The sequence below is a fragment of the Acipenser ruthenus genome, chromosome 30, assembly GCF_902713425.1.
Source record: "Acipenser ruthenus chromosome 30, fAciRut3.2 maternal haplotype, whole genome shotgun sequence".
In the NCBI taxonomy this organism is placed as follows: Eukaryota; Metazoa; Chordata; class Actinopteri; order Acipenseriformes; family Acipenseridae; genus Acipenser; species Acipenser ruthenus.
In genome coordinates this window covers 2558774-2577040 of record NC_081218.1, presented here as the reverse complement: position 1 = coordinate 2577040, position 18267 = coordinate 2558774, and the positions used below count along the sequence as shown (strand labels likewise).

The 18267-nt window shown below is 38.3% G+C and overlaps 1 protein-coding gene across 1 annotated transcript; it reads left to right on the top strand.

Annotated features, from left to right (window-relative positions):
* The first annotated feature begins 1291 nt into the window (after positions 1 to 1291).
* On the top strand, positions 1292 to 18256 carry LOC117394393 (transmembrane protein 87A-like). Its single transcript, XM_059004887.1, has 21 exons — positions 1292 to 1509; positions 3005 to 3077; positions 3822 to 3913; positions 4021 to 4140; positions 4976 to 5026; positions 5453 to 5503; positions 6750 to 6845; positions 7471 to 7609; positions 8236 to 8297; positions 8587 to 8770; positions 10043 to 10142; positions 10722 to 10815; positions 11370 to 11442; positions 13791 to 13895; positions 14290 to 14348; positions 14837 to 14940; positions 15671 to 15741; positions 16198 to 16259; positions 16936 to 16988; positions 17208 to 17238; positions 17944 to 18256. The coding sequence occupies exons 1-21, from the start codon at positions 1384 to 1386 to the stop codon at positions 17983 to 17985; spliced, it is 1788 nt and encodes a 595-aa protein (XP_058860870.1). The 5' UTR covers positions 1292 to 1383; the 3' UTR covers positions 17986 to 18256.
* The last annotated feature ends 11 nt before the right edge of the window (positions 18257 to 18267 follow it).

The following is an 18267-nucleotide window of genomic DNA, read 5'->3' as shown; positions in this document are numbered from 1 at the left end:
GAGTATAGTTTAATGAACATTGGTTGGTTAATAGTATTTGAGATGTAGGTATCATTAGGTAATCAAATCAGTCTTTAGTTTAATTATTATTATTTCTTTATTTGGCAAAAGGTGTTACAATGCAAAATCATTTTTTAAATACAGTGTAGTTTACAGTAAGTGCAAATTATACTACTAAAATACAATATGAACTAGGATGCAACAAGTTAGCATGACAACAATTTAATCTGCAGTGACATAATAGTAATGCAATAGCAAAAAAGGACTGATTTATATGTGAAATAACCTATTGCGTTCTCAAGTACAAATGTAGGTGTTTCGGGTAAACATTATAAGCATCGTAAAGTTTAGCAAGCATATTTACTCTGTAAGCACTGTTAAAATACAGTAGTTGTTTCAGTTTTATAATTGAAGATAAACACGATGGGTAGCCCACAATTTTTTTTTTTCTGGAAAAAGCCGTGATAACCTAAGACCATTTCAGTTTTCAGAAAAGTGTATGCAAACATACCTCACCTAAGTCGTTTGCTTACCTGCTTTCTGAAATAAAGAGCAAACTGCCCAGTCTATAATAATAACCTATACAACAGCACAACTGTCAGAGAATTGTGAAAGATTTAATGAATAAGAACGCCTCTTCATTCTTTTCAGAGAAAATGTGCTGAAACAAGTCCCAGTAAGAGGAAAGCTCGAGAAAACCTGTTGAACAGGAAAGTGTTTGTCTGTAAACTGCCAGTTGCTGTGGGTGTGTGTTTGCCTTTAGGGAAAGTATCCACATTTTTTAAAAAAGACGTCTTTATACCTATGCATGATTTGCTAACAGCGCCTTCCTATTCTGAGTTCGGTTACTTCCAGAATCAGCTACTTTTTTATGAAAGAGTATGTGTTTTCCTGATATTTTTTTTTTTTTAAATAAAACTGACCCCAAAATACAGCTAGCTAAACACTATCCCTGATAGGATGTCACGCTGCCATAGCGGGTGGAAATAAGACTCCCATTGCACAGCAGTTTAATCCGTTCCAGGTTTTACTACAAGGTTGATAAAGACAGTAGAGTTAACACGTTCAGATATCTCCTATTAAACTGATAGCAAAACCAGGAATGGATCAAACTGCTATAGGGAGTCTTTTTTCCATTTCCAGATAGTAAAGCAAGTTTGTTTTTCTTTTTTTTAATGTATTATTCTATTTGATTACATTTGCTGTTCTATTTATTTTACGATAAAACTGACAATATCAATATTTATTTAAAAATATGCAGTACAGTTGGACCCCATGCGTCATCGACCGGCTGCGTCCAAAACAGAGCCCCCCCTTCGTCGGCTGTGACGTCACGACAGCGCTGTTTTTCTGCGGCTGAAGTTTTGTCGCTTCCTCGCAGGAATGGCGGCGCTGGGAGCGAAGTCATCAAATTTAATAACATTATTAAAATTATTTCTTCTTTTACACATCGTTCAGCACATACAGGCGGCTTCAGAGCCCGGTAAATGGACTCTAAATGTTGACAGCGTAAGTCGTGTGGATGGTTGTTATTATTCGGCAAACGTTGCATAAAAATGCAACGTTTTTTTTTTGTTTTTGTTTTTCGTTGTGCGATTCTGCACGTAGATATACGTTCGTTATTAATATATTTTTTTAGCTTCCTCGCCCTGTTCTCTTTAGGTTTGTGGCTGAACGCATTTTACTATACTGAATTAGTATTTAACGAGACAGAAAATGTGTTGACTTTTTTTTTTTTTTTTATATATATAAAAGCGACTTCTAACGAATGTGTTCGTTGTGAACAATCGTATTGATGCACTTAATTTTTGTTATTGTGTATTGTATGCATATCAATGGAAACGTTTTTTAGTATAACCCGCATTATAATTATACAGTATCCAATTTTATATATGAAATAAAACTGCATGAATGTCTTTATCGACCAGCTATCTACTAGTGTGCTGAAGGATTACAGACAGAAGCAATGCAACATTCAACCCTTATTTGTTTTCATACAACATTCATGTCATCGACATTCATTGCAATTGTGTCCGAAATCTTTCTTTTTTAAATGTATTGTTAGCCAGTCAGTTCTCTGTCTTCAATTTAAGTAAGAGACTCGTCACTAGAAATAAAATAGCCTATGGGAATTACAATACTGACTATTATAATTACCATTGTTCATATCACGCGTTTTAATAGCAGTGTGGTTACTGAAGAAGGGAATGTCAGTGATTTTAAGATTGCACCGAAAACAAGTTGATAAGCTGTAATTCGTTCCCCACCCAGTCCGTTTTGGATTACAACATGTTTGTGCCCTCACAAAAAAAGTAAGCAGGTGCAGCGATGGAAATAACCCTCCCATTGCATAGCAGTTTAATCCAGTCCTGGTTTTCATATGACACACCTGAGCTTGTTACCGATACATTGTGACTAATCAAGCTTGTAGTAAAACCTGTAATGGGTGAAACTCCTGTGCAATAGGAGTCTTATTTCCAGTCCTGAGGGTTATAAAACGAAAGCTCATAACGTCTATTCAGCACAACATTTATTTACTGACTATGTATCTGTGTGTATATATAATATAATAATCATGTGTGTGTGTATATATATATATATATATATATATATATATATATACACACACACACACATATATATGTATATGTGTATAATTAATGTGTAATTGATTATGTTCTACAATATTAGCAGACTGTGTTGGTATCATTCAGTTTAATTAATAATGTGAATATACTACATATATATATATGTATATGTGTATATATGTATGTGTGTATAATTAATGTGTGTATGATTATGTTCTACAATATTAGCAGACTGTGTTGGTATCATTCGGTTTAATTAATAATGTGAATATACTATATAAGTTGTGTTGTACAGGGTGATTAGAAAGTATGTCAGTGACATGGTGTGTTGCTGTGGTAAGCTTACTTTCTGATCACCCTGTATATTAAAAACAGCAGCTCCGTGAGTAATGTTCTTCTGTTTGAATTTTTTTCAGGAAAACATTCATGAACAGAACAAGTTCATTTTCAGAAAGACGTTATTCAACAGTTCTACAATTTACCTACAATGTAAGAAATTCACCAGTGTTTTTTTTTTTTAATTCACATTTTCCGGTATGTTCGTAGACCAATTATCAAAAAGATCATTCAAATTGTAGTCTAGTTAGATACACATTGATAATGTAGAGTTATGTACACACTCATTTTAATACACTTCAATAGCTCTATAGAGTTAAATACAGGTTCACACATCCGTTGTTTCACGGCATGTTTATTTGTATGTACATGTCGTACTGTGTAGACTTAATGATATAATTACACAGTTAGTATAAACAGGGTCTGTATTGAAATGTGTATCTCTTTATTTCTGTAAGTCTATTATTATTTATTTCTTAGCAGACGCCCTTATCCAGGGCGACTTACAATTGTTACAAGATATCACATTATTTTTACATACAATTACCCATTTATACAGTTGGTTTTTTACTGGAGCAATCTAGGTAAAGTACCTTGCTCAAGGGCACAGCAGCAGTGTCCCCCACTTGGGACTGAACCCAAGACCCTCCGGTCAAGAGTCCAGAGCACTAACCACTACTCCACACTGCTGCCCCAACATCATTTCAAAATGGTTCTATAGGAAACGCGGTAGTCTGAAGCCATACAAAAAGTAGCACAGTAATTGCATTATGCAGCAAATAAGAGAAAGGACAATACTGCCTTCTAACTAATTCCATTGTGTAAAAGACCAGCACTGGGATATTGTAACACATACTGTACCATGGTGCCCCATATAAATCATACGCTTGTTTTCAGGGATGAGTGAAGACTGCAAGCATCCAGTTAATCTCTCAATATCCTGGTACCTGCGAAACTCACACTGCTATGATGAAGTCTTTGGGCTGGATGTAAGTTAAAACGAAAGTGCTGATTGTTCACAATTTAAAAAAAATATACACCTGTAGACATTCTGCCTAGTGTTATTTCTTGTGCTAAAGTGCAGTTTATCTTCCAGAATTCTCAAGTCAATAACTACTTCAAGTTGAACGCAGAAGTGAGAGAGGGTGGGACTGGTTTTTTCGTTTTCCATGAGTACGAACTCATAGAGTGCGGGCAGCAGGTCCACGGGGACGAGGTAAGAAGCTCTATTTCAGGGTCGGCAATAAGACTCCTATTGCACAGCAGATGCACCCATTCCAGGTTTTACTACGAGCTTGATCAGCCACAGTGTGTACAGGTAACAAGCTCAGCTGTGTGTCTTATTAAACTTGCAGTAAAACCAGGAACGGATCTAACTGCTAGGCAATGGGAGTCTTGCAGTGTTTCCATCCCTGCTGTTTGAAATAGTTGATTTAATTGGGGTCTTCGTTTTAAAGAAATCTGACTACACAAACACTAATATACTGCCCTGACTCTGCATCGATCATGATTATTACACGAGTATGTGGACCCTCTGTATTTTTCGCATGCTGCTTTTAAAATCAGCATTGCTGACTTTCCATTTTAATGGTACAAAAATCTTCTTTTTTTTTATTTAAACCGTAGTATCGTCTAGCTAAACACATTGAGCATTCATGTGTCACAGTTCAATTACAGTATATTGTATGCACATGTGCAGCTCATGTATAGGCGTTTGTGTGTGTCTGTTGGGTACTCCAAATTGTCAGTGTGTGTTTTCTTTTTCTTTTTTTCTTTCTTTCTCTCAATAAACCCTTACTTAAATTCCTGCAAAACCTGTTTTAACAACGTTACGTGAGATTAAACCATTTTTTTCCCCCCACGTGGTCTCAATGTATAAACATTTAAACAGTTTGTCACAGAGGCAGACAGGACTGCCCATCGCTGCAGCATTCCGAGCACTAGCTGCCCTTTGTGAAAATACCACACTGGGTGGTTGAGTTTTTATGCATCTTGTATCTGGATTGTGTAGGTTCTGTATATATTTTTATATTTTTTCCATCCTTTTCCAGCTTGCTGTGAAATCCTTCGATGTGCCGATAAAGATTACGAAGCCAGGAATGGTAAGAATAATCGACTACATTGTCTTTAAAAATAAATAAATAAATAACAATGGAAATTCATTGTATCTCTAGAAAACTGACTTTCTTGAAAGCATTCTCCTAGAACAAGTTGATCGTACGACTCGGTAGACTAATTTAGGTTGGCATAGGGGTCGGTTTGATCAATTTGGACGCAGGGTAAGCCACCTCTGCATTTTATTAGAGCATTTTGGGGAATCCCTTTGGATTATTGCACTGAACCACCATTTTGTAGGGGTTATCCTGGGATACCTTCAGAGGGAGGGTTATTCCCCAGTGCTGTAAAATACTCTAAATACTCTCCATTACAGAGTATGGTTTAAGTTGGTCAAATTGACCTGTTCTGTAATTAAGTGTCATTGAAACTGTAGCTGATAATAAAAAAGCATTTCCTCTGCATTGTGTCAGTTCCAGACGGACGAAGAACGGAAAGCCAAGAGAAGCACGGAAGTAGAAAAGGTACAAAAAAACAAAATACTAAAAGAAATGGAATAAGTTTAATGACAACCCTTATAAAAGTGTCCCATAGTAAAAGCACAGCAGTGCAATAAAGCACAGAGAGGTCTGGTAAAGCATAGGGAAGCATTGTAAAGCACAGAGAGCTCTGGTAAAGCATAGGCAAGCATTGTAAAGCACAGAAAGGTCTGATAAAGCATAGGGAAGCATTGTAAAGCACAGAGAGGTGTGGTAAAGCATAGGGAAGCATTGTAAAGCACAGGGAGGTCTGGTAAAGCATAGGGAAGCATTGTAAAGCACAGAGAGGTCTGGTAAAGCGTAGGGAAGCATTGTAAAGCACAGAGAGGTCTGGTAAAGCATAGGGAAGCATTGTAAAGCACAGAGAGGTGTGGTAAAGCATAGGCAAGCATTGTAAAGCACAGAGAGGTGTGGTAAAGCATAGGCAAGCATTGTAAAGCACAGAGAGGTGTGGTAAAGCATAGGGAAGCATTATAAAGCACAGAGAGGTATGGTAAAGTATAGGGAAGCATTGCAAAGCACAGAGGTATGGTAAAGCATAGGCAAGCATTGTAAAGCACAGAGAGGTCTGGTAAAGCATAGGCAAGCATTGTAAAGCACAGATTGGTTTGGTAAAGCATAGGGAAGCATTGTAAAGCACAGAGAGCTCTGGTAAAGCATAGGCAAGCATTGTAAAGCACAGAGAGGTCTGATAAAGCATAGGGAAGCATTGTAAAGCACAGAGAGGTGTGGTAAAGCATAGGGAAGCATTGTAAAGCACAGGGAGGTCTGGTAAAGCATAGGGAAGCATTGTAAAGCACAGAGAGGTCTGGTAAAGTATAGGGAAGCATTGTAAAGCACAGAGAGGTCTGGTAAAGCATAGGCAAGCATTGTAAAGCACAGAGATGTGTGGTAAAGCATAGGGAAGCATTGTAAAGCACAGAGAGGTATGGTAAAGCATAGGCAAGCATTGTAAAGCACAGAGATGTGTGGTAAAGCATAGGCAAGCATTGTAAAGCACAGAGAGGTCTGGTAAAGCATAGGGAAGCATTGTAAAGCACAGAGAGGTCTGGTAAAGCATAGGGAAGCACTGTAACGCACAGAGAGGTCTGGTAAAGCATAGGGAAGCATTGTAAAGCTTTGAGAAAGTATTTGAAGACTTTTAGTCGAAACTTTTGTCTTTTGAATTACGCAGCATTTTTTGTAGTTACGGAAGCGGTCGATTTCTGAAAACAATTTAAATTCCTTTCAGACGGCTTCTGAGAAACCGACGGTGGGCAAGGATGCGACAAGAAGAGCAGAGGATGAAGAAGTCCAGGAGGAGACGACGACGACATCGTCTGCAGTGGTAGGGGCTTTAACACCTGTACCTGCCTGCGAAAAGAAGAATTGTTTGCTGATATTACAATTAGAATGCAAATTTGTTCAATTACTATTAGTTACAGTTACGCAGCAGTAATTACAATTGCATTAAAAAGTACAGTAAAATGTGTACTCTATTCTAAATAGCCAAGAAATCAATCACAGGTACAATGTACATAGGCGGTTGTGTGGTCCAGTGGTTAAAGAAAAGGGGCTTGTAACCAGGAGGTCCCCGGTTCAAATCCCACCTCAGCCACTGACTCACTGTGTGACCCTGAGCAAGTCACTTCACCTCCTTGTGCTCCGTCTTTCGGGTGAGACGTAGTTGTAAGTGACTCTGCAGCTGATGCATAGTTCACACACCCTAGTCTCTGTAAGTCGCCTTGCTAAATAAACTAATAATAATAATAATAATAATAATAATAATAATAATACAAAATATACTATATAACTATAGTATGAACATTCAAGAATAATGATGGAATGGCAAAGTAATTGAACTGTAATTGATCAATTATGTGGTATAATTACAATTGCCCAATTACAATTCTAATTGTCTGATCGACCTGTCTGAGTTATTTTGAAATATCGCTTTGTTCTCTCCGCCTCAGTACGCGGTTGCCAGGACGTGGGAAGATGGTCCCTACATGTTCATCGTTCAGATTGAAGAGGCGGGCAGCAGCCCTGACAAATACCCCGGCTCCGAGCCCAGGGGCGGCTCCGAGGAGAGCAACGGGTGGAAACTGCAGTGTAGGTGTCTGTTCTGTCTCTCCTGCCTTCAGATGCAAATGATGCACGCAGCACTGTAATCTGTCACAAGTGTTATTTAATCTGTAGTATTTTGTATTTAATTATATCCTGATGTAACTATCACTGACACTGTTAACTGCTCCGTTATTGAATCGTATTTTGTCATACTTGTACTTGCTAGAACCAAAGTCATTGTATTTATCTTGCTCTTAATTGTATTATTACTTGTACTGTGATTCTTGAAATGTATTTTTGTTTACGACTGTAAGTCGCCCTGGATAAGGGCGTCTGCTAAGAAATAAATAATAATAATAACAGATTCTGCACTATAACGGAGCGCGTATAGTGTATAATAATAATAATCAGACTGCCATTGTGGAGCAGTTTGAGCCAGTCCAGGTTTTACATGAGCTTAATTAGACATGCCTGAATATACACTAGCTAATGAAGCTTGCAGCAATAAGCTACTAAACTTATACCAGAAATTCTTTCTCTAACTTTGCATATACCCTTTTTTTTCTAACCAGTATCATCCAGCTTATATAAGAACATGAATGCTTGTTTTTGTGTTGTGCATTTTTTTTTTTTTTACAACTATTAATTGCTCTCTTTTTTTTCTTTTGCAGTAGAAATCAGGATGTTGGGTCCCTACCAATACATCTCCGCGTCTGAATGGCCTCTGATGTGTGTAGGTACCTTCTTTTCATGCAAAAAATATATATATTATTAGTTTATTTGGCAGACGCCTTTATCCGAGGCGACTTGCAAGCTTACAGTAAGTTGTTTTACATTACTGTTGTTTTACATTACTTACTGTAGCTTACAGTAAGTAATGTAAAACAACAAAAAAAAAAAATGCTGTCGTAATTCGATTATCAGAACAGTTCGATTATCTGAACCCCCCCTGATCCTAACTGGTTCTGATAACAGCAATTTTACTGTACGTAACCGCCCCCTCTCGCCTCTCTTCCTGCCAGTTCTACATGGTGATGTGCATCATCTACGTGCTGCTGGGGGGTCTGTGGCTGGGTCTCTGCGCCTGCTACTGGAGAGACCTGCTGCGCATCCAGTTCTGGATCGGAGGGGTGGTCTTCCTGGGCATGCTGGAGAAGGCGGTGTACTACACAGAGTTCCAGAGCATCCGCTACAACGGCCTGTCTGGTGAGACTGCTGTCACTTAACAGCCATGACTCTTGTTCACTAGAAGGGGGGCGCATTGATACTTGGAATTATTATTATTATTATTATTATTATTATTATTATTATTAATAGTTATAAAAAAAAAAAAAATGCACAACACAAAAACAAGCATTCATGTTCCTATATAAGCTGGATGATACTGGTTAGAAAAAAAGGGTATATGCAAAGTTAGAGAAAGAATTTCTGGTATAAGTTTAGTAGCTTATTGCTGCAAGCTTCATTAGCTAGTGTATATTCAGGCATGTCTAATTAAGCTCATGTAAAACCTGGACTGGCTCAAACTGCTCCACAATGGCAGTCTGATTATTATTATTATACACTATACGCGCTCCGTTATAGTGCAGAATCTTTTATTATTATTATTATTATTATTATTATTATTATTATTATTATTATTATTATTTATTTCTTAGCAGACGCCCTTATCCAGGGCAACTGACAGTCGTAAACAAAAATACATTTCAAGAATCACAGTACAAGTAATAATACAATCAGGAGCAAGATAAATACAATGACTTTGGTTCTAGCAAGTACAAGTATGACAAAATACGATTCAATAACGGAGCAGATAACAGTGTCAGTGATAGTTACATCAGGATATAATTAAATACAAAACACTACAGATTAAATAACACTTGACAGATTACAGTACTCTAAAGTACAGGATTAAATGCAGTAAAATAGGGGGCAGCAAGTAAAGCGCATTTAAGGAAGAGTGATAAAGTGTCCAGAGGGAAAAAAAGAGGAATTTCCTTGAAGTATTTATCGGCAGGTATTGTTGTAAGATTCTAAGGGTTTCTGTGATGGAGAATAAACAACACGTCACACGAAGATTCAAAGTTAAGTCTATTTACTACTTATGTAACCAAAATATTATATTAAGCTATGAGAATACATACAGAAAAGGTGTTCCCCCTCCCCCGTCCTATTTGGGACAGTCGGGCAGCCTGGAGGTGATCTGCTTCTGTCTCTGTGGTGGAAACTGTACTGCCTCCTGTCTCTCTTCACAATGCTTTTTATCCTACTGCATGAAACAGGGTCAATTCCCTTCCCCTTAATGTCAACACATTCTTTAACAAACAGAACCACACCCAAACTGGTTTTACAAATGAGGAGTAAGACTATTATTATTTCTTGATGTCCATAAACATCGATAATGTAACAATCGAATCCTCCCATTTATTTATTGTGTTGATTTCAAACCTGTCTCTCCTCTCTCCTCTCTCTGTCCAGTGCAAGGGGCTGTGGTATTTGCTGAAATCCTCTCTGCTGTGAAGAGAACTCTGGCCCGTGTGTTAGTCATCATTGCCAGCCTGGGATACGGAATTGTCAAGTGAGTTATTTTTCAATTACTTTCAATCCTTTTTATTCTGAAAAAAACTCTGTTTCTATTTAAATACTATGCACAGTATTCACCTGACCTGCGCACCACATCACTGGATCCTCATCTGATGCACTACTGTAGATGTAACTTGTTGCATCCTAATTCATATTGTATTCAAGAAGTGTTATTTGCACTTACTGTAAACTGTACTGTATTTTAAATATGAAGCTTGCATTGTAACCCTGAACTGCCCTGTAACACCTGTAAGTTGCCTTGAATAAATGTGTCTGCCAAATAAATAATAATAATCATTTATATGTATTTTGATCTGTCGGTACGGTTAGTCCTGTTGGTGTTCAGTGCACTTCTCTCAAGCCTCAGCGAAGCTCTGCCAAGTTAAAGTTGTCGTCCGCCTCTTGTCTGTTCATGGCATCTATTCAGAGGAGAATCCTGCTTATGACTCTTATAACAATAAAAAATAACTTAAACGGAAGTTAGTCTTGGTTTCAAAAAAGTACTGGTGCAGCACTTTTTGAGCAACACAAAGCTAAAGGTGAAATCTCTGGATGGATTTCTGTTTCCTTGCAGGCCAAGACTGGGGGCTGTTCTGCACAGAGTTGTGGGGGTTGGTTTGGTCTACCTGACCTTCTCGATCGTGGAGGGCGTCCTTCGGGTGAATTCGGTAAGTTGCTGGTCAGGTACTTTGCGGTGATCTTCCCCTGACTTGTCTACTCTCCTTTAAGAATCCAGTTGACACCTTTTAAGACATTCGTGTATCTCAATCACAGCTGAGAAACGTCTTGATAGTAAATCTGATTTCATTTACTTTTTTTTTTTTTTTTAAATGCATAGCAAAATGTTGTAAGGCGTAGGCAAGTATGGTAAATGCTGTGTAGCTGCTGAAAGAGATTTTGTAATCAAGGTATTAGGGGGAAAAAATACTTCTTTCGCTAGAATCAATCCTTGAGACGAAATTCCTTGCCAGTGGTGTGTGTGACGGTTCTCTCTCTCTCTCTCTCTCTCTCTCTCTCTCTCTCTCTCTCTCTCTCTCTCTCTCTCTCTCTCTCTCTCTCTCTCTCTCTCTCTCTCTCCTCTTCCTTCCCTCCCTCTTTCTTCTCTCTCTCTCTCTTTTTCCTTCCTTCCCTTGCTCTCTTTCATCTCTCTCTCTCTCCTTTACCTTCCTTCCCTCCCTCTTTCGTCTCTCTCTTCTCTCTGTCTCTCTCTCGCTGTCTCTAGGCTCAGGATGATCTTGTGCTCTTGGCTGCCATCCCCTTGGCCGTGCTCGACTCTGCCCTCTGCTGGTGGATATCCTTTCTTGCATCTCAATTTTTTTAAAATCCTTTTCTTTTATTTCTTAACTCTTAACGCACCTTGCACTGTGTTGCACTGCTGCTCGGCTTGGGTGCTATTTATGATATAGTTTTATTTAATCAGTGCAGCCCGATGTGATTATTCCAATTGAGCAAATTAAGTGCTAACAATCAGGTGAGGGTCAATGGTGTTGATCAGGCTGATTTTACCATTCACGGTGAAGAGACAGCCGCTTGGGTTTGTGCTGCTTTTCTGAGACTCTGTGGAGGAGAACAGCGACCCACACAAACACCAGCAGCTGCTTCTTCACTTGGAATGGTAAATCAGCCTGATCGACAAGATTAGCGCTGCTCCCTAAATATTACACATGCTAAAAGAAACTTGAGAAATTCAACGGCCAGCGTTTCAGCGAGAAGGCTTTTAACTGTGTCAAAGACCACATCTCTGAATTGAGTGTTTTATTTTTTGGGGATGAAATCCGCGTTCTAACTGTTCACAAACATTAAATAGCTATCGCAGTTCTAGTCGTTTTTAGGTTTTCATTGTAAAGGGATAGTTGTGTTTTGAGTCTGGATTTGTTAGCGATCTATTTAAAATTCTAAAATTGGTCTTTTAATATAAAGAAGTGCGTGGAAAATGACTTCTACTCAAAAACGTTTGCCGTTGCATTTATGAAGTGTTTTATTATAATTAGGGATGACCAGATTAGGGAAACCACCAGTCAGTTATTAAAACTGGCTTTTATTTTCCTTTTGAAGCTGCTTCCAAGCTGCCTGCAGGCTTTGCCTTATCTAAAGAAAAAAATGTTGCAGACAAAGAACAACTGTTTTTCCACTTTCCTGTCATGATTAAATACAGAATATGATTGGCGACAGATAATTCCCTTTTCTGTTATGGTTACTGCTGGCAGAGACTCATGCTTGCCATCTCTTCCCCGTCACATAACCAATAAATTGCACAACTTTTAATTGAATGTAATTATTTGTAATTATCCAGCCGATTTTTAAAGAAACATTGATGTGGCAACAAGACTTTACAGTCCATGTAAATAAACTGCCATGCCTTCAATAATAAAGTAACCCATACATTTTTCTGCCGATTCAAATGTAATGTTGTCCCCACCCCTTCAACGCTTTCTGTCCTGTCATTGATCAGATGATTTCCCCTAATGATTGACGCGCTTTTCAGCCAGTGACGCTCTGTGTCCCCACAGGTACAGATCATTCATTATCAAGACATGTTATTGATTTGAAGCTCGTTTTTAGTCTTGATCATTTATTGTACTGAAAAAATTATTCTCGATAATCACATTAAGTGCAGTTGATCTCGTTCCTGGCAGTCATGTATAGCTGAAAAGGGCCAGAGCCTCTGCTGTTGGCGTGTTTTATTCCTCTGTAGACGACTGGTTTGTCTATAAAGATATTTAGAGTGGTGGGAGTCAGTGGTTTAGTAAAGTGCAAAACAGAGAAGACCAATTTAAGAGTGAGCTGGACTACAGTAACAAACTACAGCTCTGGCCAAATGTTTTGCATCACCCTGTAGAATTAACACATTTTACTTCATAAAGTCGAATGAAACCTGTTGAATAATGTTATGTTCAGAGTTGGGGTCAATTCCATTTCCAATCCAACTTCCCTTTTTAAATCAATTCCTATTCTGTTTTATGGCACAGTTTTTACTGAGGTTTATGCCATAGGCTTGATCAGGTTACCTGTCCAGACACTTCATTAAGTTGTGTACAGTATTTGTTTGCTCAATAACGCCTTTGTTGTAAAATGATTTGGAATAGGAATTTGAATTGATTAAAAAGGTAGTTGGGGATTAGAATTGGAATTGAAATAAATGGAACTGACCCCTGCTCTGAGTTTTGTTAACATATGGAATTGCACACTGCTTTGTATTTGACAAATGACAAAATTGGAAAATGAGACATTTCGAAATCTAACATGAAATAATACTGTACTGCTAGTCTGGCTTCCGGTAGACTTTTGCGATTTCATTTTGTAGTTTCTTTTGATTACATTACATTTTGTTCATGTATTTATTTATTTTTGTAATTGTTTCAGTCCTAAACTTGTAGGTGATGCAAAACTGTACATAGGCACACCTTTAAAATCTTTTTTTTTTTTAGAGATTTGTTAATGCTGGTTTGTTAACCCTTCAGGGCAAAACTGCTCTTCCGAATGTGTGAGGAATCTGAAATAACACAGGGTGTGCCTACTGTATGCTTATCCTGATTTCTAATAATAAGACAGCACGGGTTTGTAACACAGCGAGATTTCTCAGTTTCAGAGTTGGCTTGCCTCTCAATGTCGTGTAACGTTTCCTTGACGAAGCGACACATATTTATCAGCCTCGCTCAGACCATGAAGCTGCTGCGACTCCGGAGGAACCTGGTGAAACTGTCCCTCTACCGCCACTTCACCAACACCTTGATGTTCGCCGTCATCGGTAAGTCTTTCTGCTGTGCTGTTAGGCAAAGAAGCCAGAGCTGCAAAGGTGTAACTGCAAGAGGCTACGCAGTCGAAGTAGACAAAACTTTCCGACCGTGTTTTCTTCTGTCAGTACACAGAAACCTTGGCTTGGTTTCTTGTGCCTCTGCGTTGCTATTCATAAAGGGTTGGGATCTTCATTTAAAAAAATAATAAAATAAAATACTTATTTTATGATGATTATACAGGTGCCGCATGTACAGATTATTTGGATAAAGCTCTTCTCGGGTGAGGGTCACTGATCGGGGTGATTTACCATTCCGAGTGAAATCCAGTTTAATCCTAATTTTAATAGAAAAAAAAGTGAAACCTGTTTTCTTTTATATAGTTGGATTTTTCTCTCTCTTTTTCAGCTTCTGTAATTTTCATCATCTGGACGACCAAGACGTTTAAATTTTCCCAGTGTGAGTCGGTAAGTAACAGTGACTTTCTGTACCGCTAAAGTCCTGGTGAGAGTCTACAGCAGGGTTAATGTAAAGTGTTGCATCACCCTATAGAATGAACTTGTTTCGCTTCATGAAGTCGAATGAAACCTGCTGAATAATGTTACGTTAACATATTGAATTGCACACCGCTTTGTTTTGTTTTCCCATATACTTAGCACATTTTGTTTTCCCCCAAACAATTTGACATTTCGAAATCTGACATGAAATACTAGACTACTATTATGGCTTCCGGTAGACTTTTATGCAATATCATTTTTGTAGGTTCTTTGATTACATGATGTTAAAGAAAATGTCTAAATTCTGCTCATGGATATATAATCTATCTCTCAATCCTTAAAATTCAAGGTGATGCAAAACTTGTGCTTGTAGAGTTTTAAGGGTGACCGGTATTCTGGTCCGCCGCTGCTTGGATCATTTAAAACCGCCCCCCTCGGTCTTGCTGTTCTGTTGTCAGGACTGGAGGGAGCTGTGGATTGACGATGCTTTCTGGAGGTTTCTCTTCTCCATCATTCTGCTGGTCATCATGTTCCTGTGGAGACCTTCCATCAACAACCAGAGGTAAAGGGTGCCGACCCAGAGGGGCTGCAAAGCTTCCTGGTCTCTTCATTTTAAATAGGTCTGACTTCCATATTTCACGACACAGAATCTGTAATGAAAGAGATTGACGATTTTAAGGAGTATTGGAACAGGGATGGAAATAAGTCTCCTGTTGCACAGCAGTGTCGCCCAGTCCAGGTTTTACTACCAGCTTGATCAGCCCCACTGTCTAGATAACAAGCTCAGGTGAGTCTTACTAAACTCATAGTGAAAACTAGGAATGCATCAAACTGATGTGCGGTGGGAGCCTTGGTTCCATCCCTGAAACATTTGGTCTCAAAGCCCTGTGGCTCAAGGGTCTGTCGCCTGGCCATTCGGACGAGACGATATCTGTTAGAGAAAGGAACAAATCCCGGTCGTTTTTGCTGTGTGGTGGAGACACGATTTAACTGGCATCCAGATGGGCAGAATATCTGACCCTGCTTATGATGCCTGACTTACAGAACATGCAGAGTAAACATCTGGGTTGAATATGGAAACCTGCACCAAAGTCGTTGTTTTGGTTATTTCCCTTGAGCTACAGGAAGTCTGTCTGCTCTGATTGTGTGCTCAAGCCACTGGATGACGCTTCTGTGGTTTTGAATCCATTCTGAATCGTTTTAAACCTTGTCAGGTGCTTGTTGTGTTGAAACCCCAGCGTGTTACGTGATGGTTTTTAACACGTGGCAGCGTCCATCCTGCTCTTTTTCAGATACGCCTTCACTCCTCTTCTTGACGAGATGAGCGACGAGGAAAAAGAAGCGATGATGAGCGACGCGTTCGGTGAGTCACTTTGCCGGAGAAATATGACAGCTGGGCTTGCCTGTGTAACCTAAGCATTATGTACATTTTCTGTCTGTCGTAAATAGGGGCATAAATTAATGGCTTTGCAGAGAATTACATTTTCTTTTATTGAAATTCCAGCAGCGACCAGATCTGGTGGTGGTGTTATTATTATTATTGTTGTTATTGTTATTATTATTAATATTAATTAGTCATTTAGCAGACCCTTTTATCCCAAAGCGATTTTCAGAGACTAGGGGGTGAACTATGCATCAACTGCTGCTGCAGAGTCACTTACAACAGGACCTCAGTTTTGCATCTCTCATGCATAGTTTATTTAATTCTCCGTCCCATTAAGTTAACTTTGCTGAGGGGTCGATTTGATTTTTGTTACAGTTGAGAGTTTGAAATTATTCTTGACTAACTTTCTTTTTTCGTTAACTTGTTGTTTTTCAGAGGGAATGAAGATGAGAGGAATGAAAACAGAGACCAACGGATCAACCATAGCCAGCAAAGAGGTAGGGGGCTCCGTTTTTGGCTTTTCTTGGTAAAATACACCTGGTGGCACCACATCAGAATCCCTATTAAAGGAAGCAGAGAAACACTTCTGCACAGTAGAATGTGATTTTATTTCAGACACGTATGCATTGGTTTCCTTTAAATGATGTCTTTGTTGATACATTAATGAATAATTTAATAAGCCTTATTTGTCTGTGTAGTTGAAACTTGTTCCAGCACTAACAAATCTATTATACTACATTATTTTACACATACAAAAAAATAAACACACATGCTGGTATTAATATGCTATTGCAGGGAAGGAAATAAGACTCCCATTGCATTGCAGTTTGATCCATTCCTGGTTTTGCAATTTTTAAGACACACCTGGGCTTGTTACCTATACACACTGCAGCTTGTAAAGCATGTGGCAAAACTTGGAATGGGTGAAATTGCTGTGGAGTAGGAGTCTTATTGTTATATATAGAAAGATAGATAGATACAGGTGTATAAATAATTCTATATTTGACCGTGAATATGAGGTTTTGGTCACATCAACATGAAGGTAGTTTCTGGTGACACTGCAAGCCACTAGAGCACAGCCACATGGATTCAAAGACATTGGTTCAGAGTTGTTGTTTTTTTTTTTGTGTGCTATATTCAAATGGAAAGTAAAAACTACTTTCTGTTCACCAGGATGAAGATCTGAAATGGGTGGAGGAGAACATCCCATCTTCCATGGCAGATGTGTAAGTATCTGTCCATCTGAATTTACCGAAATGCTGCAACTTTGTTCGAATAATTTCCAGGGATGGAAGCAAGACTCCTGTTGCATTGCATTGATTAGCCACAAGCTCCGGTTAGTCTTATTAAACTCAGTAATTCCAGGAATGGATCAAACTGCTATGCAATGGGAGTCTAATTTCCATCCCTGTATTTCTTTTAACATATTTAACAATGTTTTACAGGGCGCTACCGCCTTTACTGGACTCGGATGAGGTAAGAAACCTTACTATACATATCTCTTTGCAGTTCGTGCCAATGTCCACAAGATGGCAGCATTGTCACATTGGTTGAGTTCAGATGGGGTGTATTGTGTCATAATGAAAGCTACAGACTACATTACAATATATTATTATTATTATTATTATTATTATTATTATTATTATTTATTTCTTAGCAGACGCCCTTATCCAGGGCGACCTACAATTGTTACAAGATATCACATTATTTTTACATACAATTACCCATTTATACAGTTGGGTTTTTACTGGAGCAATCTAGGTAAAGTACCTTGCTCAAGGGTACAGTAGCAGTGTCCCCCACCTGGGATTGAACCCACGACCCTCCTGTCAAGAGTCCAGAGCCCTAACCACTACTCCACACTGCTGCCCAGTATATATAAACAATCACAGTGTTACATAACATGATTCTTGTTTTTGAATTTTTTTTATGAACGTAATATTTTTGCAGATTTTGGGAGGCTATTTCTCATCTCCTTTTTTTTTAATATATTTTTTACATTTTTAGATTTTCGCCTAATACGTTTTGGAATTTAAAACGGAATTTTAAAAATGGAATCGGAAGCTTCGTGCTCTGTCAATCAAAATAAATGCATCATCCATGTACATGGTTTATGATTTATGATGCCACGACTCTGCGGTTTTTTTTTAAAATAATTTTTTCTTTTCTATTTTCTTGCAGGAGAACGTAACGACCCAATTCGAGATTTCAAAGATGGAATAAAACCAAATGCCTTTTGACAGTATTTATTGTAAATAGTTATTAATTTGTTACTTTTTCTCACCGATTTGATTTTATTCCAAACTCGGAGCCGAGGTGAGGAATTTATTAACTTTTTATTGCCTATTTTTATTTATATTTTCTTTAAAAATATTCTGTTTTCATTGATTTTCAGACATCGTTACTGATAATGAAACACCACTGATAACATGCTAACATGTAACTGGGATTGGAGAACAAACTAATAAATGAAATGCCATCCATGAATCTGAAACCGTCTTCTGC

Coding starts and splice junctions, on each gene's coding strand:
- LOC117394393 (XM_059004887.1), top strand. CDS start 1,384: ATGGCGGCGCTGGGAGCGAAGTCATCAAATTTAATAACATTATTAAAA. Junction 14,349..14,836: donor AATTTTCCCAGTGTGAGTCG/GTAAGTAACAGT, acceptor TTCTGTTGTCAG/GACTGGAGGGAGCTGTGGAT. Junction 15,742..16,197: donor GATGATGAGCGACGCGTTCG/GTGAGTCACTTT, acceptor GTTGTTTTTCAG/AGGGAATGAAGATGAGAGGA.